At 44.8% G+C, this 24,308-nt stretch overlaps 1 protein-coding gene across 1 annotated transcript; it reads left to right on the top strand.

The window, feature by feature from the left end:
• Positions 1–6,604: 6,604 nt before the first annotated feature.
• On the top strand, positions 6,605–23,761 carry flz (transmembrane serine protease filzig). The gene is made up of 7 exons (XM_086828182.1): positions 6,605–7,712; positions 17,662–21,621; positions 21,968–22,217; positions 22,281–22,465; positions 22,559–22,674; positions 22,745–22,864; positions 22,938–23,761. Exons 1-7 carry the CDS (start codon positions 7,499–7,501, stop codon positions 23,100–23,102), a joined length of 5,010 nt encoding a protein of 1,669 aa, XP_086684308.1. The 5' UTR covers positions 6,605–7,498; the 3' UTR covers positions 23,103–23,761.
• Positions 23,762–24,308: the final 547 nt, after the last annotated feature.

Genomic DNA, 24,308 nt, shown 5'->3' on the forward strand with positions numbered 1-24,308 from the left:
AACAAAATGGATTAAACAAACTCACTTTAAAATGTTCTTTCCACATATTTTATTTCCTTTTAGTGTGTATATATTTCTTTTGAATACATCTTTTACCAAAATAAACTTTAATTTAAATTTAATTTGATTTAATATAAAGCATAAGGTATAAATAAATTATAATATGACCAAATCTCTTACGAATGCCCTGCAATTACCGACCTGGCTGGTCGTGGAACTTTCGCTCTCTGTTAATGGCTCATACACAGAGTTGCCCGGTCATTTGCATATGACAGAGCCGAGTGCTCCTCCATTCGCTGGGCATTGTTTATGGCGTGTGGGAGCCACCAGAGTGCGTTGCAAGTGCATGTCGTGGCCACGGCTCAAGATCTGGATAACTGGAGATCTTCGGTGACGTCGGGCCTATCATAATTTGTACGGATATCACGTACTTGGACGGGGGTCATGCGTCCGGATTATCAACGGCAGCGATCACGACCGGCAGCGGATTGCGCCGGTCCTTAGCCGCTCTTCGACTTGGGTTTCCACATGAACTTTCACATGCGATTCGTGCCACTAATGGGCGTCAGATTAGGGGATTATTTGTCGGTCGGTCGGTCGGTCGGAGATCCTCCGATGGCGATTGGCTAACCGAATCAAAATAGACCTAGCCAAGCGAAAGTGAAAACTTGATACTTGGCCCGGACATTGATTAAATCTAAGTATGGTCAGGCCGTGTGATCCATGTGAATTAATTCGTCAACTAATGGCCGATTTATGACATTCGATATGTGAATTTATGGAGTGTGTGCCTTAGGTAACGGAGTGAAATTGCTTGCATAACGGATGGGTGCCAAAATGTTGATTGTTGTCATCGAGTAAGTAGTACTTTTTTGGCAGTGTTCAAAATCAAATTCAGAGCAGAGCATTCCCAGGGAAAACGAAAGCTATGAAGTAACTGAAGGGGCTTGCATTTAATTTCTAAAGAAATGTTGCACAATTAAAACGCCTGAAGAGCCCCATCAAAAGCCGCACACACACACGACCGCAACGAGTGAGGGGGCGAGGCCGCAAGATGTCAGCCGGAGATCAGCAGGGGGTTTCCACCTCGAGAGAGATGACCACCGGCCACTGGTAACTACTATCAACTACTCAGCTACCCGAACCGAATGCACAATGACGACGACTCTTAGACTTTCCCAACCCACCACGGACAATGGAAATTTCTTATTTTTCTGGGCAAAAAAGAAAAAGATTTATAGGAACAGTCGCAATCGCAGCGACTGCCACTTGAGAAGCAAACAAAAAACGAAAGTCCAAGTGCTGCTGCCACAATAATATATTTTAAAGATATTTTTCTTTACACAATTTATAGGCCCATCTGTGGGGGGAAAACAATTGAAAAGTACTTGTGCCTGGACAATATTTTCCCTTTCTTCAACCGAAGAGGCTGCTGGGAAACGCCACCGTTCGTTTTCAGAAGACGCTCTTACCTCTCCCGCCGATATCGCTTAATGAAATCGCACACTAAGACCGACATGATCATTAATTTGATGGCGATGGCCCAGCCAGCCCCATTTGAAACGTAACCCGTAGGAAATTACTCCTCATCCGGTAATTATTGGTCTTGGGTCTGCTTCAAATCTTGATAGATCGATCGGATGCTTTTCGGATGCAACCAGCGTCTTCACACAGCCACCGGGCTCCGATAGATCTTCATTTGTTGGGATCTCTGTACTCATTCTCAGGTGGTAGTTTATGTCCAATGTCCAAATAAGGGCGTCAAAATACTGATGATCCGGGAGAGTATTGCGATTTTAGGTCTCGTTAAACCCCGTCCGCGGGAAACTTTTCTCTTCCACCTTCGAAAATTAGAAAAAAAAAGAGACTTCTCCATTTCACCGGCAGTCAAAGTAAATCATTTACCCATGGCCCCCGGGCCGGTGAGGCTTCCCTTTCAAAAAATTTATGCCTTTTTCTGGCCTTTGCCCTTCGGATATCAGAAAAAAAGTGAAGGCAATTGTAAGAAATATATTTTTCTGTTCGGCCAAACATTTATCAGTACAAAATTATGAATTTCCCCCCTCGCATAATTTAAATGAATTTTTTAGTTTCGCTTTCTAATTAATTGCATTAGCCGCGGTGGACGCCCACACACAAACGGTGTGCGATGTAAAAACGTTTTCCCTTTTTAATTTTCGCCAATTAAACGGCCACACAATCAAACCTTGATTACATACCAAATAAATAACTAAATAAAAAATAAGAAAAGAAAACTCACACATAGCAAAAAGCGGTGACGGAAGTCAAATGGATTCTGTGAAAGGTGCAAAATTTTTATAGAGAGCTTCAAAGCAAACAATGTGCAGAAAAACGCGCCTAATGAAGACGAAAGTCGTTGCGCAAATGGAATTAAATTAAAATGGCATCAAAATGAAATAATAGTGCAATTAGCTTGGAGCCCTAGCCGGCATCCATGGCTGGCCAAATCGACCACCAACAAAGCCCGGCCCAAAAGAAATGGGTAAAGAAAATATTTGCACAGTTGCCAGTAACATAGATGCTCTTTTATTTTTACTATATATTGTAAATACTAATTATTATGATTATTCTGGTGTTTTTATTAACCAAGAGAATGCATTGTAATTTATTTATTTGTGTATTTAAAACTGTAAGTTTTTTAGTTGCTAATTAATAACACATCTAGAAGAATATTCTTGAATAGTGAAGATTTTCAAGATAATTTATATAGTTTGTGTGCCAGGATACTTAAGTTTATTTCTCCCATTTATTCTTAGGTTGGAAATCTCTAGATTAAAATGCATATAGAACTTATATTAAACTGAAATTTATAATTAAAATGAAACTATTATAAAGATTATTTATTTCCCAAAGCTCAGTTATTTTAAAGCTAGAATTTCCCGAATTTTTCCTTGCAATTTTTAAACTCATTTGTTACCAACCTTTCAATGTAGCTAAGAAACCCCAACTTCACGCAAAAACAAAGTTCGCCAAAAAGTTTCGCCCATTTCTCTAATCGCCACTATGGGACCAACACCAACTCGTTTACGGATTTATTGAATAACATTTGCGTAATTAAAAGTGTGCGAAAAGAAACCGAAATTAAATCATAGGTATACCATCTAGAGACCCTTTTTCACGGCGGCCGTTGACACGCGCGCATGCGCTGTAATTGAAAGCGCAAGTTGTCACCGGTGGCGTATGCGTGATTTGTTGTCTATTTTGTTTATCTTGTTGTTAGTTGTAGTTATTGTAAAAGAAACCTTCGTTTAGTTGGCCGGAGGATCTGTTGGCTAACGTGTCATACATTAGCCTAACAATGATTGTCTGTATGTCACTTGTAGTTGCTGCTGTTGGGCCAGTACTCACTTTCATTTATTATGCCAAACCGAAGCGAAGCGAAGTGAAGTGAAGTTTCTTTTCTGGCTTCGGCTTGTTTGACTTTAGTTTGGGGCTGGTAAACATGGCTCGCAACTTGCTAAAAGTGAAATTATTGCCTTTTCAATTAGTCACAGATCCCACCAAAATCGATGGGCTACTGAACCCGGGAACCCTTTTCGGAGCCGCGAAAAGGAAAGTGCTGCTGGTTAGTGCTTAGTCAAAGATGCGTTAATGATGGAGTTTTTGGTTCGATTTTGCCAGGGCAATAAATCAAAATTCGTGTCGACGCCTCATTTTTGATTAATTGGGCCTTAGTCCAAACAACGACTCCCAGACTTTGTGGAGACCATTGACCATTGACTGGGCTCTACCCAACAGGCCGCCTTTATGAACTTGATGGCTTTCGATTTCGTTTGAAAGCGAATTATGGCCAGTTAAAAAACTGTTAGCCCCAAAGATTGCGGGGGTGCGGGGTGAGAGCAGGTAACACTCGGCAAATTGGCAATTTGGTAGGCGTCGACATGGAAACATCCCCAATAATCGAACACTCGGTTGCTGTTGGCCAAAATCGAATCGAACCTTCACTTTCTGGGCCCGTCTTCGGAATTGAATTTCTCACACTTGTCGCTCACTCTCAGCTGAGCTCACTCGGCGATCATTATGCTGATTTGATGTTTTCATCGATGATCGCCCTGCCCCCTGTCGATATGGCTGCTTAGTTTGCAAATTATTTGGCCAGCTGTGAAATAGAAATTTTGACGGCTCATCAGTGGCAGCATCAGCATCACCGGCAGCACCAGCAAATATGCAAAACTCAAGTTAAGTGAGCACTGCAACACACTTGGAAAAATGATTCGAGGGAGACAACACAATCTTTAAAAATTCTAATAATGAAAAGAAACTAAGTTCGGAAAGCCAAAGATAATACACCCCTTCAGTTTGCAATTGAATTCTAGGGTTAAACAGGAAATCGATCATAGCTTAAAAGATTCGCATTTTTTTAACTTCAAAAAATGTATAAATTTTACGGACAAATCACTGTTTAAAAATCTCATAACTAAGCCAAAAATGCATTTATATCAAATCGGAAAGCATTTCTATGCTAGTTTTTATAAGGTTAATAAATCTGATTACTCAATTTAAAATTGAGAGAAATTCAATTTTTTATAAATTTTTGACAATTTTAATGATGTAACCCCTTATAAAATTTTTAAAAAATTCGATAAAAATTACAAATTTTGTTCTTCAAATATTTTAATACCAACTAATTAAGATTTTAATTGCGAGTCGGTAGATATACGACTTTTGGCAATTAGTGGCGTTTTAAGGATTTTATGACCTCAGAAATTTGCATTTTTTCCATTAAACATTATAATACCTTGCAAATAAGAAAAATTAGCATTAAACGATTATAAAAACAATTATAAAACAAAAACGCCTTACTCTCATTTAAGTATATGCATTATATACCAATTATAAAGTCCAGTTCTTACCGTGTATCTCGTTAGATATATTGCAGCTCATTTGATTTATAATCCCCATTTCTAACCAATTCCCTTGAAGCGGTTGTGTAACCCAATATTAGCCATTATCCATTCGCTGGTCAATTTGGCGGCGGCATCTTAAACAGATGCGTTCGAAGAATGGCCTCGAATATTTCATCATTTGGCGTGCGGATCGCCGGGGTTTGCCATTTGTTTGGAGTTCGCTTCGAGGTTGGGTTATCGCTTTATTTTGGCACCTTCTTGGGCGAGCTGCCCATTGTCCGGGACGATGGAGACTGTGTGGACTGCAGACTGGAGACGGAGAGAAAGTCAGAGGGTCTTTGTCTTAGATATCATACCGTTGATTATGCTAAAATCGTTTAAAATCGTTCATAATTCGCCCCATTCGTGGCTCTCGGGTGTCGTAATACCGCATCTAATGAATCACCCAATGTATGAGAAAGCCATCAGCTCCAGCGGCGACTGGTTCTGGCCAGGCGGTGACCACCACCCACGTGCCCGGCATGCCCAATCAGTTGGACACCGCGACGGGTCTTGTGGCGTTTTCCATTTCGCTGCTGCTGACCACGGGAAAATAAACACAAAAAACAAATACCAGTGAGCCCGAGAAATGCACAGAAAAAGTGAACAGAAAATCATTAAGTGGACAAACCAACGAAAAATAAAAAAATAAAAACTAAAGGCAAACTGCGACAACAATAACGAAAGTGAAATTCTACAAAAAGATCGTGATGGTGGTGGTGGTGGTGGAGCAAGCGGAGTCCACGCTTGGGCAGCCACAAGTGCCAGCCTGGTCAGGCGTTTACCCCCGCGACTCGACATTATAATGCCGACCGGGGCCAGGCGGAGCCAAGCCCACAGTTCAGCCAAGAAAGCAAAACAATAACACACCGCTGGCGCCGCCGGATTTTCCAGTGAAATTTGGGTCAAGGAAATGCCAATCGGCAGGTGGCACAGGCTCCAATCGACGGTGGATGCCACATGTGGACGATGCGGCCGCACCACAGATGACCGTTATTAGGTGCCCACTTTTGCCGGTGTTTTCGGAGCCATAAATTGCCATCCTCGCGGGAGGAATGACCTGTCTTAAGCAGTCTTTTTTTGCACTAGTGTGCATGGGTTTTCTTTTCATGTTAAAGACTCTAATTAGCGAATTTGCAAGGTATTTTTGGAGGGGTAATTTCACACTCCATATACAGGAGACGTTAAATATAAATCTTAAATAAGAACAGATCTTGTTTATTTACAGATGTTCACAGAGAGATTCATATTTATAAGCGACTGTGACTCTAATCTATATGGTTTTCATACTAAACATATGAACCACACAAGCATCCAATCTTATTTTATAAATCCTATTGCAAATAATAAATTCCAGTAAACCTAATAGCAATATTTCTTAATGATTCGTATTCCATAATTAAATCTTTATTGTTTACCATGTTCTTTTCAAGAGTTTGTAAGAATATTCTGCCCAAGTTTGGATAGGTAGAAAATAGATCTAATCTCTAAATTTACTATAGTGATCATATTGATCGATTAGGCGATGCAGTTGTGATCTGCTCGACCATTTCCATATCGAGCTTCATTTCCGTCTCCTCGGCTGACACCAACGATTACAAGTTGGCAACAGAACCGCCTCTGTTAACAAGATCGCTCTTAACCGACCGGCGGATCCCTCTTAACCACGAAGTCGCACTGTTAGCCGCTTCAGTTTAGTTTCAAACGCGCACGCGTGCGGACGCCAAGAGAGCCACCCCAGAGAGACAGAGAGAAAGAGAAAGAGACACACACAGAGAAAGAGGGAGAAAGAGCCCAGCGAAAGAAAGCAGGCGGCGGAAGAAAACAGGAATCGCTACAGAAGCAACAGGCAGCTAAAGAAGCTGAAGAAGCCGACGCCGAATTAGAAATGTTTACCATTTAAGCGACGCCTAATAAAAATACTCTCACGTACCGCCGCACTCTCTGCGACAGCGCGCTCTCTTCTGGCTTGGCTTTCCGCTCTCTCTCTCTCCGGCTGAGTTAAAGTGAAAGTTTTCCACACAAAAGTGGCGAAGGTCCGTTATCTTGGCCGCCGTTCGGGCCAAGCTTGCAATCAGACAGTCAGACACACGCGGAGCGTTCAGCTGAACAGTTGGCCGGACGCATGGTCGAGGGAACGCCGTGATACCAGATACCAGCTACCAGCTACCAGCTACCAGCTTCAAGATACAAGATACAAGATACAACATACAAGATACAGATACGAGATACTATATAGATGTGGTGCAGTGTGTTAGTGTTGTTTATTCGGTGCCAGCAACTGTAAATTCGCGGCTGACCAAAGAAAGTGCGGTGGCCGCAATTAAATCGGAATCGAAATCAGAATCGGGAATCAGTGACAACTCACTTAGCCGCCTCGCGTTCGTCGCCTAAGTCATTCGTTTTGGGCTCGCGCGCCCCACAACATTACAACACTGTTGCTGCTGTGTTTTTTGTATTTTCGCACACACTCGCTTCCGCCCGATTTCGAAATCTCGCGCAGGGCTCGGGGCTCGCTTCTGCTGCCAGACGGTCTAGGCCAAAAGTAAAATAATAACTCCTCGCACAAGTGTCCAGCCAAAGCGCCAAACATGTTTAAGTGGGTTACGCCGGCCTCAACGGCGGACTTGTCCCGCTGCACAGAGCCAGAAACAACGACAACAACAACGATAACGAGAACAGCAAGAGCGACGAGAACAGCAACAAAACCACAACTACTTTCCATCGCTTTAACAAGTTTAATAATAATAGTCGCATCAGTTGTGCCGCCAACAAGTGGATTTAGATCAATTGAAACGAATGGCGGTAAGTGACAGACAATTTACCTCATTGAATCGATGAAAGGCTCGACACAGCCACAGCACCGTTCAAAAGAAGAAAGTTTAGCACAGACAATAAAAATGTAGAATTATGGCAAAGAAAATCAATTTGCCAAATTGCAAGCTCATGTCGCTATGGCGGCTGCTGCTGCTGCTGCAAATCGAATCGTGTCAGTGGCTTTTGCTGCCTCACTTTTGGATTTGGCCCATCCATTGCGGGGGGCTTTCACTCAATGGCCAAGTTGACAATGCGCAAAGCAAAAAAATACAAAACTATGCCTTTGTGTCAATAAATGAATCAGAAAAACTCTGGCACAGAAAACTCTTTAGCGACGCTCGCTGAGAGTGTGTGTGTGTGAGTGAGACTTTCCACACTCCACGCACTTGGCAATTATTTGGTTCGCTTTATGCTACATTACGGCCACAAAGCAGCCACAAAAGACCCTCTCGATGTGCAGACTTACTTGGCCATCGCGACTTTCCTTGTGACAGTTTTTACGACTGCCAATGGCAGCCTCTCGTTGGCACGAGGTCACCTGGCCTTGTCTTTGGCTTTAAAAAGTGAAACAAATATCTGGAGTACCTGGTTATTAGCACACATCCTCTCAGTCTCCCATTCAATATAGATTTAGTTCACCCCGAGGTGCCAAGTCCATAAAAAAGCGCCACACACACAGAATCGGTTAGAGGGGAAAATAAACCATTTGTGATAATCGACAGCACAATTTGTAGCCACATTAGAAGAGATTCACGCTGAACAAAGAAAATCTGTTAGGGTTTTTTCTTCCCTATTTCGGATATGTGAAATTTCTCACATAGCATTTTCATTTCTTCTAACATCGTAAAATTGGTGAAAACATTCATAAGTATGTCGTTAAGGCAGAGCCCGAAAGCATATGCAATCAGTGCCTTTTTTCAAGTTCAAAAAGCGATCTCTCATCTTTTATAAAGTAAGTCTTTTGTTTGTTCAGCTTACGCTGCAAAAACAGCCTGTCTTCTGCTTGCAGAAGTCCTTCGATAAACACTTTTTATTAAATCAATAAGCGGAGTCTTCGAAGTTTCTTGTACCCTTGAAAATGAAATGAAAGGGAACTTAGGTCTTAAAATCTTTCAAATGCTCACTTTCCTTTCAATTTCTTTAAATTTATGGTGTAAATATTTCATTTTAAGACAAGAATATTAAATAATTATTCTTTAAAATGAAATGTTTGAGAGACAACAAATTAAATCCCATAATTATGAAAACTTCTCTTGACTACATTTGCTTTTCTCCGCTTTGATTTTCCCAACATTTCCCCCATTTCTTCAGCCGCTACCTGTTGCATGTACCCTTTGGGAAAAAAGAAGGTTTCGGAAAATGTAGGAAAAGAAAATCAATACTTCCGTTTGCCAGCCGGTGGCAATCGCAGAACTGTGCTGCGTCAGCAAAGGTGGAAGTCGGCAAATGCCAATCATCGGGTATATACACACACACCTGATCATTAGTACGAAACACGTAAAACAATTTTCAATTTCTATTCAGCCGCTGTTTGAACAGAAAGAAAACCAGGAAAGCAGTTCAGTTCATTTCAGTTCAGTTCAGTTCAGTTCAGGAAAAGCGCGTGTGCGAAATGAAAATGTCTTGGCCAGCCCAAGAAACCGCAGTGATTCTGATGGAAGCGTGTGCCAGTTTGCGGCTTTCTGTCGCTGTCGCTGTCGCTGTCGCTGTCAGTCGCTTGCAGTTGTTGTGGTTTTAGCCATGGCCAAGACTCGACTCGACTGCCGCTCTTGCACTTGTCTTTGCGGTAATTTGAGAGCAGGCTGAGGCTGAGGCTGAGGCTGAGACTGAGCCCGGGACTGGGGGCCAAAGTCAATGCTGATGGATGGACAGTGTTCGATGTTCGACAGGCGATGTAATTTCAAGATCACGTTTTTACCGCTGCCCGCCGATCAATTGTTGCTCCACATCTCCAGATCGCTCCCGGCCGATGCTGCCTGCCCGCCAGTTAGCTACTTAAAAATCAATTCATAACTCTTTTCTTCTCGTTTGGCTAATTGTCGTACCGTTACAGAGACACACACACTCGAAATTCTCAGTTTATGCAAATTACAAATTCCATAATTCCCCACATACTCGTATTTTTCGTTCGCCTCGGTTCCCCCCTCGAAGCCAGCGACATGCAATTAATGTGAAAGCGACATTTGACTTTCTTCTGGGCCCGCGAGAGGGCCGCAGCGATTTTCCCACAGCCATTTTACACTTCATAAACTTAACGCAATAGCATTAAAACTGTGACAGATCATGAACATCGAGTGCCGGCAGAGCATTTCACCTCGTCCAAGTATGGATTGCACTTCCTAACACCGGAGCAACAGAGTGAAACTACAGTGGGGATTCTCTATAACTCTTGTTTTACCTTTACAGGGTATTATCAATATAGTCAGGAGCTTGTAACCGAGTGAAGGAGTCATTTCCGACCCTATAAATCTTATATATTCTTGATCAGCATCAAAAGGGGAGTCGATCTAGCCAGGTTTTTAAAGAAATAACTTTTGTTTTTGTTTCATTCTTAACAAAATTCCAGTTTTTCATGGTTTATATCTTATATATTTTTAATTAAGAAAGACATTAGCTTTTGTTTAGTAAATAGATACTAATAATCCCATGAAAGACTTAGTTGTTTTACAGACCTGTTATCATAAAGTATTTAATTTACCTGATTTTGAGATGACAATTGTTAGTTCACCCTATAGAGTATCCACTGTGCCCAAGTGCATGTGAATGGAGCTGGAAACAGAAGCTACTCAATTGGAAAGACTTGGTCGTGGTACTCGCACCCATTTGTTGTCGGTTGGCTTATCGTTTAGGCTCATCGGCATCGGTGTTTCGAGTGCCACTGCCTTATATCGACACCAGAGCAGTTACAAATTATCAGCCTGTCAACACACTCACTGGGAAAGATCGAAATAAATAAAGAAAGAAAGAAAGATCTCTGTGGTGTTATGGGATGCACGTCGTCTAACAGGAAATACACGGCAAACTTTGAATTTGTTTTGACATGTTTGGCGGTGAAAGTGAAATTCTCCGCGATGAGCTGCCGAGCTGGTGAGCTGTCGAGCTTCCGCTGGATGACAAAACACATTCTTGTGGCCTTTGTTTTCGCATGGAAATCAACGAAAACGCATTAAAGTCTCGCCTCATTTCGGGGAAGTCTCTGCAGACATTGCAGCCTCAGTGCGATTCGGGTATCGAATCTGTATCGGGATCGGAATCAGAATTGAGGCTATTGCCAAAAAAAATGATGTCATTTATTGCGGCCAAGCAAAGCAACTTTCACTGCTCATTCACGCCGCTTCTTTATTTATTTATTTTATTTTATAGCAGCTCATCGTCGCATTTGATATGATTTTCATCAGCAAATTTGTTGGCAAAACGTTTCCATTTTATGTGCAACTTTATTTGATTTATCATTGCCGCGAATCTTTTGTCACCACCGAACCGAGTGTTCAATAACGAATGTCCCATTGTGTGGAATTTTCACCAAATTGAATGTTTCCCGGGCCGGCTGGCCACCCATTGTTTGGCATCCATGAGCATTGTGGGGCATCATGACCTGGCAAAAAAGTGACCGTCCACCGAAAGAACAATAATTGTAATGAAAACAATGAAGCCGCCTCTAAACGTTGGCCAAAATGGTACTACCACTCTTTTTTTTCTGGGTGGCAAGTCTTCCCCAGCTTGCCCAATGTCTCGAGGTGGAGAGCAGCTAGTATACCCGGCCGAACCTGTTCCAGGTGAGCTGGGACTCGTGGTTGACACCGTGTGATTACCTTTCTTATTACGGGCAGCAAAGCGATGCAAAATCACATTTTCCAGAGTTGGGAACGTGAGTAGTTCATAAATACGATGAAAATATATCTTTACAAATTTTTTTGTGGTAAAGAAACACAAGGTATTTTGTTGTTTAGGCCATTTAACTGACCACATTTGGCTAGTTGGTTGAACAAACAAATTGGCTAACGAGTAATGCCAAAACCAAACCGCAAACATAATAAAGAGTACAAAACTATTACTGATTAAATGCTTGGTTACTTGTATGATATTACATTAAATTCTTAATGAAAGATCTTTATGGACTTGTAAATGTTAAAGATCAACGTATTTTGTATTGCATTTTAAATAATCTCTCTCGAGTTTAAAAGAACAAGGCGCGTGTAAGGTAGTGATCTTTGTTTTTAAATATGCTTTATTACCTCAGCTTTAAATGCCTATTTAAAAATATAAAAAATTGAGAATATCTTTTATTAAATTATATTTTAATTTTGAAATAATCATAATATATATCCAGGTATATAGTCTTTAGACCATTTTTAACAACTTGTCACTTGCTCATCTCTAATATCGGCTCGCTTGTGATTTGGTTCTGGTTTGGCCAGTAGAAAATTACGGTTTCCATTAGAATTGCATGCGTTAAATTCATACCCCCACCTGGGACACACACACACCACTCTCAGTTGGGTGTGTGAGTGTTGTGTGTGGAGAGACAGACAGCCTGGCACTTGCACATTTCACTGTTAGCTTACCGGTCTTTTTGGCCGCCGTCGTCGTCGTCGTCGTCGCCGCAATTTTATTTGGGTCACTGTTACAATTTACACCGCTGCGACGACGACGGAGGAAGCACTGGGTGAGCAGCCAATGGGAAGATCACTCGTACTCCAAGTCGCACTCGGATGCTGTGCCCAATTCGCCACAGCGACACCCGTTGCCCGTTGCCCGTTGCCCAGATGCTGGAGGGGATCGGAGGCAAATCGATGGAAATTGTAGATGGGCATTTGGAGCGACTGAACTCGCGACTGCGACTTTCAAATCCAATTTTATGTAATTCAAGGTGGGCACCCCCCAACGCCATCTGGAGCTGGGGAGTTTGCGTGCAAATCGCCTATAGCCGGCACACAGCAGCCCGGCTATATAGTTATATAGCTATATAGCGCACCGTAACAGTCCAATTCGCAGAGAGCGTAGTAGAGCGTGCAGCGGGTTATGTTTATGCTGATGCTGATACCTGAACAATTCAATTACAATGCGATTAATGGCGATGCGATGGTATGCTTGTTCCGTTGCGGATCGCCGGCCATATGGAGTGGGATGGGATATATCCCCCCTGCCTGGTATTTGATATCCAAATATACATATTTATGTGTATACTGACTAAGCCGCTAAAGGTCAAGACCCCAGAGTCGTCGAGCAAAACTTTCCATTTCTCTCACGCAAGGCGGGAAATCTTCTTTGCGTGATGACATCGCGGAACCAAGATAGATCCGATGTACCACAAGTATTTCCACGGACGCACAGCCGCACGTAAAGCCCATTAAAATTAATAAAAAGCCATCGTAAAACAAAAGTAAATCTGAGCAAAAACAAAATAGTTGGTAAAACTGCAATCGACGGCACTCTCGCTGCGAGAGCTGTTCCACGGTCATAATTAGTAGCCCAAATCAAGCGATTCATGAAAAGTAAACAGTTTTTCTTCTCTGCCTTTGTCTAGGAAAAAGTGAAATTAACTCCAACTTCGAGATGAATGTAACGATTTTTTATGTTAATTCCATGAAAAGTGACATTTGGTTATGTTTTTCTCTTGTGCCTTGGGTCCGCTGGTCATTAGATGCCGCATTTCTGCAGTCAATAAATCGTTTTGGAAATTGTTTTTCTTCTATCCCATTCATCGCCAGAGTTTCTCTAATTAATTGTTCCAGGGAAATGGCTAAAAGCTTGGGAAATTATCAATTTCAATGGCTTGAATGGAAATTCTTTTAGAGGAATAATATCTTATTATACATTTTTTACTTAATTACTTATCTTAGGATTTATCGGCAAATATTCTGTGATATTTTCGTTGACTCCATCCAATCGATCTGCTCGATTTCACTTGGCTGACACTGCCAGAGATCGGTTAATAACTTAAGCAAATGTAGTCCAAGAATATTTAACACTTTCACAACGCAATTAGAGCAAGATTCGTTAAATGCAAAACTGGCCAAGATCACAGATTCCACTGTGATACACGTGGAGTTGCATGTTGGTAGAAGGAGGCTGGGTAAGAAATTTTTTATTTTGTTCCTTTTTTTTGCAGTCTTGGACTAATTGATCGATAATAATTTTCCATTTTACCGTTAAAGCGCCTCGTTTGTTTACATTCTTCGGACTCTCCGGCATATCGAATGCTCTGCCAAGAAAACGAGTTCTACGAAAACTCTGAGAAGCGCTGAAAAGAGCCAAGCGAACGGCCTCTCTTCTGGGCCAGTCTTCTCCCGATCTTGGCCAGCATCTCATGCTCATACTCATGATTTAATTAATTTCCATTCCATGGCCAAGCGTATAAATTTCACTGCACGGCCAATAACTGTTCCGTTGGCCTGGCCAAAAAAAATACAAGAATACATATTATATAGAATCGAAGTATATAGAATCCAGAGAGCCCCAAGGGCCAGTTGACATACTACCAAAAAATCGAGTTTCGGGGCATGCCACAGAATGCTCGGGCTTTTGGGCCAATTTTCTGGTTTGATTAATGGCATTGCCACCGAGTTTTTTTTGGTCTCAGCCAAACTTGTTATCTCATTTTGCAGCTGCTTCCTCCGTTCGCATCGCTTCTGATCTTTATTTTTTATTTTGCTCGTCTTCCCCCTTATATTAAACACCGAAAAAATGTTTTAAAGCGGCGCGAAATTATTCAGGCGTTTGACACACTTTCGTTCGGCACTCAGGTTTCTTCTCCTCCGCCGCCTGGGATATGGATATGGCTGGAAGTCAGGTGCTGCGATGCTGTAACCTATTTTGCATGCGTGTCGCCTGCGATTACCGGTGATGTATATTGGCTTGGATTTCTCGATTCACCAATTAGGGTCAGAGGATTGGTAGAACGTAATCGGTTATCCGAAAGCAGGCTCACGATCAGTCTTCCATGTATATCTTTGTGTGATGTGGCAGGTGTGGGTTGTACCGATTTCCTCTTATTTCTTAACTGACATTGAGGCGTGCCCGAAACAAGCATTCTTGGCAGTCAAAAGTGTCGGCTGAACAAGGGTCTAAATCTAAACATGGCATGTTTGGAATGTTTTCAGCTACAGTGGAACTTCTTTACAATAAACTCAAGAAGTTGAATTCAAAATGATTTGATTACAAAATCTTATAGATAACCAGAATGATTAATAACTTCAGGAAGCCGATGTTGAAATACCCTTGCAGTTTGCAATTGAATAGGAAATCGATTATAACTAAGTGTAAAATATTCGGTTTCTTGATTCAATATTTATCATAATTTTTATATGACAATTTTTCTAACAAATCAAATTTTAAAAATCTCATAACTAAGCCAAAAAAATGCATTAAATTTAATTCGGAAAGTTCTATGTTAGTTTTTGTTAGGTTAATAAATCTGCATACCCTTTTTAACATTTAAAGATATTCAACTTTTTTGCAATTTTAAAATAATAATTATAAAATTTACAAAATTTTAAAAAATTTTGAAAAAAAAAAATTTCGACCAGACATCGCTAAATAGACTCTCCTGTTGATTCTGATCAAGAATATATATGATTTATAGGGTCGGAAATGACTCCTTCACTTAGTTACAGGCTTCTGAGTAAAGTTATACTACTCTGCAAGGGTATAAAAATGTTGCATTTATTGGTATAAAGAAAAATACAATCATTGTTTGTTAATATATTCACCTAAACAAAGGTGAAATAAAATAAAACCTTTCCAAGTGAAAATCTAAAGGGGTTTGATAATATCTTTTGTATAGGAAGCTTTAATAATAATAAGATCTGAGCTTAAAAGAGCATTTTATATGGTTATGATACAGATCACACTTGGGAATATAAATAAAGAAATGTTTGTAGAAAAATGATAAAATTTTAACGCTATCAGATACGAATCAAATACTAGCAATGAAAATTGTAATACAATTTATATGAAACTAAATAAGAAACTCTAGAAAATCAAGTATCCGCCATAGGGCAGCTCCACTCTCTAGGCCTGACTGTTTTTTTAAATATTTTTCTGTTAACTTTCTGCCTATTCATTGGCCCTATCGTGTCTGCTGTTGTTCCCAGATACAACATTCAATTTGCTCGGGCTAAATCAAATAAATTATGTTAAACTGCATAATTATCGCGGTTGGTCGTGCTGCCGCCTGCCATACTCCATTAAGTCGGCCCCGGGTTCGTAATTAATTCATTGACTCCGCAACTCCGCCGACTCTGGCTGGGATTGGAGTTGAGCTGGCTCCGAGCAACTACTACCAGCCTCTGGTGGTAGGTTGTTCTCTTAATCGAGGAAAAAACCTTTTGTTTTCGCACAACTCCCTCCGCCGGCGGCCATTTCTCACGTCGTTTGTCTTTTAACGATTTGCGGAAGAATACTTGAGAGCACTTGAGTGTCTAATCGTAAAAAATAAAAACGCCAAATGTCTGCAAATAATAAAGCTGCAAACGAAAAATTATTGTTATTTTATTAGGCAAGAAAAAAACGAAATCGCTTTTAGAGAGATGAATGAAAACAGCGAGTAGAGAAACGGGGAAGAGATACAAAAAAAACACTATCACTTTTTCTCAATTATGTATGTATGAAGATATTTTGACTGCTATTCTAATGGCCATTTCTGCACTACTTTTTGCCCCGAATAAGCACTTGACTCTCGGACTCTCGGCCACTTTACTTTCACTGGCGCTACGTGTCCGGCATACTCTCAATTGGCCCAAAAGACACAAGACACGACTTGGACTCTGGCTTCGCCTCTGGGCCATTCCCTGCGATTTCGGTTTCGTTACCTTCCGATTTTCATTTAATTAGCAAAGAACTAATTGCCGCTAAGCCTCCGCTACGATCTGAGAATCTAGTTCGCCGCAGCGTGTTTGCATTGGGTTCTGTTCCAATTTCACGACCAAACATTGACATAGTCCGCGATGCGGATTGGGGCCATCATTTCGGCGGAGCAAGTGGAGCAACTGGCGGAGGGGGAGGTGGCCAGTGCGAGGTGTTAATTTGGCCAACATAAACCTGTCAGAGTCAGAGAAGGCGGCCACTGCTTTCCCACTTCTGGTTTAATTGCTGTCAAAATCAATTTCATTTCAAATGTCAACAGCTGCGCTACTTGCACTGGCCTATGAATACGCTACATAGGGTATTTGAAACTGTATAATACTTGTAAAATATATAGAAAATTCTATAAAGAAAGGCAAACTTTAGTCAAGTTTTTATAGGATTTCAATTCAAGTAGAGGTAAGTACCCAACGCAGAGTGAGGGTGTAAAGAAGCCAAGTTAAAGCCAGCTTCCCCAATGAGGTGGAAGAGCTCTCGAGTGCATTGCCCACACCTGGGCACCGCAGATGAACTCTGACCCGGCAAGTGGCTGTGCGCTGTGTGCTGTGGTGCAGGGCCCCCACTTTCACTTGGCGGTTTTAGAGTGGCTTTCGGCTGACTTGGCTGGCCACAGAACAGGGAAAATATTGCTGACACTTTGCGCCGTTAATTGAGTTTATATACCTTACACTCTCAGTCGAGGCTGCCAGAGGGGGGGAATGCTGATGCTGGATGCTGAAGGTGTTTGCTCAAGGCTATTGGCCACAATTAGCAGTGGAGAGGGCAATTTGTAGTCACTGTTGTCACTTTCATTTAAGGAATTTCCCACATTTTCACTACGCCCGCCAGTTATAATCCAATCATGTACAGTTGAGCGAAGAAGCGATGCATGAATGGCATCTTAATTGAGTTTTGGCCACGGGTAATACCTGACGATGGCGCCAAGCCAGGTTTCGATGGAAATCGGTTTAATTTTTGAGTTTAGTCTTCCATTTCAAAGGAGCTAATAGCCTAGTTTATCTTGTTAATGATGTAATAAAATCCTTTTAATAAAAACTTACTCATTAATCTCCCCTGTCTGTTGTCCTTTCAGGTGGGCGCAAGTTGTTTGGCGGCTATCGCATCACCCCAAAGCACTGCCGGGCTACCAAGACGCTACCCAGCTCCGATCCTCGTGCCAATGGACCCACCATCTGCATGTTCAACCACGAGTGCGCCCAGCGCGGTGGTGAGGTGGTTGGCGCCTGCATGGATGGCTTCCTGTTCGGCGCCTGCTGCCAGATCCCGCCCACTCACGAGCTGGCCAGCACGCTGATCAATGAGGCCCAGAACGCCTACTTCCAACAGCACCAGCAGCAGCAGAAGCTTCACCAGGCGGCGGTGGTTCAGAACTCCTTCGAGAGCTCCTACGGCCAGGCAGCTCTGTCGCAGCAATCCCTCGAGGAACAGGAGCAGGAGCAGGTGTATCAGGATCAGCAGAATCTGGACAAGGTGTACCAGCAGTTGGACAGCACCAGCAGCATCAGTCCGCCCAGCGGTGCCTACGCGGGAGAGGAGTCACAGCAGCAACAGCAGGAGGAGGCACAGACACCCGTCAGGGATGAGCCTGCGTACTCCAGCAGCTCCTCTACTGAGGCCACTCACTCGCAGTCCTCCTCTGCCAGCGTGGAGTTCGAACAGGAAGCTGCTTCCCAGCCAGCCGAGAACTCTGGGGAGAAGAAGGTACCCCCTAAGCCTGTCCAGCCGCCAAACTTCCATGTGCACAAACACTCTGTGACCATAAACTCGCCTTCATCGCCACCACAAAACGATGACTTTGTGATGCAGGTTCTCAGCACCCTGCCGCCGGAGCACGCCGACGACCATCACATAGTTTTCACCACCGAGGTGCCCACAAAGATAGCCAGCGGTCTGCTGGATCAGACGAGCTCTGAGTCCAGCTCCTTTGAGGAGGTTTCCTCCACTCCGGCAGCGACTCAGAAGCCGAAGCCAAAGCCTACCACAAAGCCCACTCAGAAGGCCACCGCAAAGCCCAAGCCGAAGCCAGTGCCTCAGCTTGCCGAGAGCATGAAGCGACCCATCCAGCAGCAGAAGCCTCAAGCCAAGCCGAATCCCAAGCCAGCAGCGGCGACCAATGTCCACCACCACAACCACTTGATCCTGGACGGAGGAGAGTTCACGCACAGCGACATCACGCACCCGGGAGCAGATGCCGATCTCGTGGAGGATCTGCAGTTCTCCACAGGCTATGGTCCCCAGCCAGTCTACGCGGAACCACCAAAGGAGCAGCAGCCTCTGGAGCAGAGCTACATCTCCGCGAGCACCAGTGGCAAGCGTCCCAACAATCCCACTACAGTCTCCTCCATTACCACCCATGTGGACTCCATTGAATCGATCATTCTGCAGCTGAATAACACCAGTCACGGTCCCAGCTACAATGTGGTGAGCCAGCAGACGCCATCGTACGGCTATCCTGGAGTGAGTCCAGTTCACAGTGAGCCAGCCACTCAGCCTCCCAACTTCTACCAGGCCGGTGAGGCAGAGAAGGTCCAGGAGCAAGAGCAGCAGCCGGAGTACGGCTACACCACCACGGCCAACTATGAGGCACAGTACGACAAGGTTTCCGATGAACAGGATGCCTCAGCAGCCGCCAGTCAATCCGCAGAGATGCCCACCGCTCGTCCTGGCTATGGAGAGGATGTGTCTGCCGTTCTAGAGGATCACACAATGCCCGCCAATGGGTACCACGATGCAGTCGCTCCCGTTGCTCCACAGACCTCGCAGTTCAACAAGATGCCAGTGATGGGCATTGCTTACCCAGTTGATATGTCCTACATGGAGGAGGAGGAGAATCTGCCAGCCACGGCAGCCGGCTATGGCAACGCCCAGGTCAGCGGCAGCAGTGACTCCTACGAGGCCAGCACTGAGTCCACCTACCAGAAGCTCTCCACCGTCCAGCAGACGGAGCAGCCGCAGCCAGTGCCAACGTATGTGCGTCCCACCACCAATGTCAACAAGCAGAACCGTCCAGTGGCCTCCTACATTGGCATGGTTACCATGCAGCACTACAGCCCACAGCCGGGAGCCGGCGGTGATTATCAGGCTCAGCTACCCGCCGAGGTATCCGTGTCCTCGCACACCACCAAGGTTCAGGAGCAGTACGACGAGTCCTCCAGTGGATACCAGCCATCACAGACGACCTCCGGCTATGTGTCTTCGCCAACTACAGCTCCTCCGGCGGCTCAGCGTCCCCAGTACGATGCAGTGCAAGAGGATGCCTCCTCAGAGCGACCCGTTCTGGTGACAGCTGCTCCCAGACCACGACCAAAGCCAAATACCAAGCGACCAGCCGTGAAGAGACCCCTCGGCGGTGAGAACACCAAGAAGAAGCCACAGCCCAGTGCCACCTACAACCAGGAGAAGATTAGCGAGCACAGCACAAGGAGGCCTGTGTCCAATGGCTACGGCGGAGATGCACCTGAGTCCCCCATCACGCACATTCAGATCAAGAAACCAGCGGCCGGCAATCACCACAAGGAGCAGGAGCAGACTGGCTATCCCAGGCCAACTAGCGGAGGATACGAACACACCACAGCGGCAGCGGCTCTGGCTCCATCCCTCAACTACGATAAGCCAGATGCCCCTGGAAGTCAGTATGACCAGCCCTCGGCCCCATCTTCGAGCTACGATCAGCCGGCGCCAGTGCCATCTCTGAACTACAACGAGGAGAACGTGGCCAGCTCGCCGGGTAGGAAGCCTTCCACCACAAAGCCCATCTCTACAAGCTATGTGACAGGACCGAGCACACCACGTCCTCCGGCCACCGTTGACTATCACTATGACAATGTGCCGCCACTCTTCATGGCCGACGACAAGCTGGACGCCTTCATCCAGAGCACGGCGGAGAACATTGTGGGCTCCACACCCGGCAACTACCAGCCTCCTCTGGTGGCTACTGCCTCGACGCCAATTTACGCCCACAGGCCCACGATCAGCAGCAGTTATGGCGGTCACAAGAAGCCAGGCTTCGTGCAGATCACCCAGGGAACACCCAAGCCTCCGAGACCCACGGTTCTCATCACTCCCAAACCCACGGCCATTAATCTGGTCACCTACAGCTCCCTGAGCGATGAGAATAATAACAACAAGCTCGCCTCCAGCACGGGTGCTTATGTTACCGGCAGACCCGGTGCGCAGGGTGTGAGCTCCAACGACTTTGAGGATCCCGGCTATTTTGGTAGCAGCCCCATGCACGTGGCCTTCACCCAGTCCACCACCGAGGCGATCTACGCCGTTCCCTCAGACGACAAACCAGCGTTCCCAGGCTACTTTGGACCCACACCCTCGTATCCCGCGTTCTCCGTTCCGGGAGAGAAGGTGGGACAGAATGTGATGGAGGAGACATACACGTCGCCCAATGATTTTGTCAACTTCCCACCGGTGAGGAATCCGAATCTGAATATGTCGGCTGCCTCCAGTGCGGTGACCAGTGATCTGGAGCTCTCCACGCCCGCCTTTGTCGAAGATGTTGTGCTAAAGGACAAGATGCACACGCTGGTCCACAAGCTGGTGGCTTCGCTGCAGGGTAACTTTGAGGCCTTGGCCGATATGATCGAGGAGCCGGGAAGCAACAAGACGGTGGCCACCTACCAGGCTGGAGCAACCGCCAAGCCCTCGCGGGTGACCACCCGAAAGCCCGTGAGAGTGGCCAGCACCACCAGGCCGAAGGTAACCACCAAGAAGCCAGTGACTAGAGTTTCCACAAAGGCTCCGAATAAAAAGACCTCTGCGACAAGCACCACCACCAAGAAGCCAGTGAACCGGCGCACCACTGTGCCCACTTCTGTGACCACCAGGAAACCGGCGACCAAGAAGCCAACCCGCAGAGTGAGCAGCACCATAAAGACCACAACGGTGAGCTCGGCCCGTCCGGCTGACGATGAGATTGTGGATGAGGAGGATGAGGAAGACGTGAACCCGAATCCCAGCGACAACGAGATCGACCAGGGCGCCACTCTGACCTCGTACGGCGGCACCAATGGGCGCAAGATCCGTAAGTGTGAACGTAGCATGGACTAGCATGGACCCGAAACAACTGTCTTTCTCTCTCTATTTCTTGTTCTCTCACCTGCCCATCACCTGCTCCCACCTAATCGCTAATCATGCCTTTAACCAAACGCTTCCTCCATCCCACCAATCCTGAATATTCGATTGATTCCCGAATCTAGCTCGTCGCAAGCACAAGAGGCGAAACCAGAAGAAGAAATCCACTTAAAAGCCTTAGAATCCCCTTCCTAGCTCTAGTGACCCCCGCCCTGTCCTAGTCCCACCACCCACCACCCCCATCCGTGTAGTTGTCCCCGCCCTACCCCCAACCGTTCCATGCTTCCCCGACTCTTATCAAACTCTCGACTCTCGAACACTCCCCACTCCTAACCTCGCATTTCACTCCCCATCAACAGAGTGCGGAGTGCGGCCCCATGTCAAGTCGGGCCGCATCGTCGGCGGCAAGGGCTCCACCTTCGGTGCCTTCCCCTGGCAGGTGCTCGTCCGGGAGTCCACCTGGCTGGGCCTGTTCACCAAGAACAAGTGCGGCGGCGTCCTCATCACCAGTCGTTATGTCATCACCGCTGCCCATTGTCAGCCTGGGTAAGATTAGTCAAATGTCCATATGCTGTATACATTATAATCTTCAAACTCTGGTTTCGATAGCTTCCTTGCCTCTCTGGTGGCCGTGATGGGTGAGTTCGACATCTCTGGCGATCTGGAGAGCAAGCGATCCATCACTAAGAACGTGAAGCGTGTCATAGTCCATCGGCAATACGATCCGGCCACTTTTGAGAATGATCTTGCCCTGCTGGAATTGGACAGTCCTGTGCAATTTGATACCCATATTGGTGAGTATGGAACTCTAGGATGGAGATTTATTAATTATTAGAAATAGCATCAAGGAATCTACTTTATATATGTTTACCTCTCCTCTATTGCAGTTCCCATTTGCATGCCCAACGACTTGGCAGACTTCACGGGTCGCATGGCCACCGTCACCGGTTGGGGACGCCTCAAGTATGGTGGCGGAGTGCCCTCTGTTCTCCAAGAGGTTCAGGTGAGCAGCCATTAGATATTCATTTTCCAATGAAAGATGAGCTAACCCGAGGTATCCATCTTCTGATTAGGTGCCGATTATCGAGAACAGTGTCTGCCAGGAGATGTTCCACACTGCTGGCCATAACAAGAAGATTCTCACTTCCTTCCTGTGTGCCGGCTATGCCAATGGCCAAAAGGACTCTTGCGAGGTAAGAACATCATCATTTTGAAAGGACTTAAATGTATCTTTAATCCTTCTTCTTCTTTTAAATTTCCCTCCAGGGTGACAGTGGCGGTCCCTTGGTGCTGCAGCGTCCCGACGGGCGCTACGAGTTGGCCGGAACCGTGTCGCATGGCATCAAGTGCGCGGCGCCGTATTTGCCCGGTGTCTATATGCGGACCACCTTCTACAAGCCCTGGCTGCGCAGCATAACGGGTGTGAAATAAGGAGTTGTCTTCATCCAGCCCTTCACTCTTAAGATTGGCTGGAAGCAACAAGTGTAAATAGAACGTAGAGATGTAAGAGTCGTGGACAGAAGCGCGAGAAGTTGGCTCAACCCGCAAAACACACCCACAATCCAGCAAATCCTCAGCCGCAAGCAAAACCCTCCTTCATCCAGGCTACCATCATTCCATTAGCATAATTAAATATCAACTGCAGCGAAATACGCTGGGGATTCCCCCAGAAAAAACAGCGAGATTCAAATAATTTCGATTGCAGTCTCCGGTTTTTTTTCGAGGACGCGTGCCTAACTTTTGTAGAGTCTGAATGAGAATTACGCTAATTGCAAGCCGTATGCTTAAGACATATTTATTCTAGTTTTAAGTCTATTTATTTGTCTATTTATTTATTTATGTGAGGCGTAACGAAACGAAACGAAACGAAACGATTTGTGCGTTTGATTCAACTAAAAAAAATTGTTATTTTCATAGGCAAATTGTTGTTATGTTCAAATGAAAGAGAGAGCAAATGTTTTTAGTTCAATTGAATTTACTAATTTATCGATTTATATTATTAATTTTTTATCTAATTACGTTTTATGTTAATTGTTAAGCGAACGAACACAAATCGAAGTGAAATGAGATCGAAATAAATGACATAAATATTAGTAGAAAATGAATAGTGAGTTTTTAATTCTGTTTTTAACTTCGAGGTTATTGCAAGTTCAAGTCCCGAAGGATTCCAGTTAAGTAACTTTCACTACCAACTTGTTGGGGCGGCAGCACAATTTATGATGCCCCCTTCAATTTTGCAGAAATCAAACAAAGGCAATATATACACAGACACTATGTCAGGATGCAATTTCCGCCAGCTCCCTTTACGTCGTTCTGCTGGCATCTTGTGGAAATGCCACTGCACTCAGCCAGAGCCACCACCCTTGCCACTCGGAATATTCAATGTGGATTCGGGTGGGGGCCACGGAAATTCCGCTCTAGCTCCCACAGATGTTGGGTAAACTGAAAACAAGGTTAACCCTCTTAGTCGCATCCACTTGCCTCCTTGCCTTGCATCTCTGCTGTCCTAGATAAAGCATTAAAGTTTGCAAAAATATAGCAATCATAGATGTGGTTTTATATGTGCTTTTCCCAGCTTAAAACGATGTTGAGGCATTTTGGTAACTGAATTGCGAGTTGGTTTAAATTCAATTTCGT

Source organism: Drosophila serrata, unplaced genomic scaffold, assembly GCF_035046125.1.
Source record: "Drosophila serrata isolate PLE 108 unplaced genomic scaffold, ASM3504612v1 contig_184, whole genome shotgun sequence".
Taxonomy (NCBI): domain Eukaryota; kingdom Metazoa; phylum Arthropoda; class Insecta; order Diptera; family Drosophilidae; genus Drosophila; species Drosophila serrata.

Excerpts from the sequence above, each read along its gene's own strand:
- flz (XM_086828182.1), top strand. The coding sequence starts at position 7,499 with ATGTTTAAGTGGGTTACGCCGGCCTCAACGGCGGACTTGTCCCGCTGC. Across the intron at positions 22,466-22,558 it reads GCAATTTGATACCCATATTG|TTCCCATTTGCATGCCCAAC; the intron begins GTGAGTATGGAA and ends CCTCTATTGCAG. Across the intron at positions 22,675-22,744 it reads CTGTTCTCCAAGAGGTTCAG|GTGCCGATTATCGAGAACAG; the intron begins GTGAGCAGCCAT and ends TCTTCTGATTAG.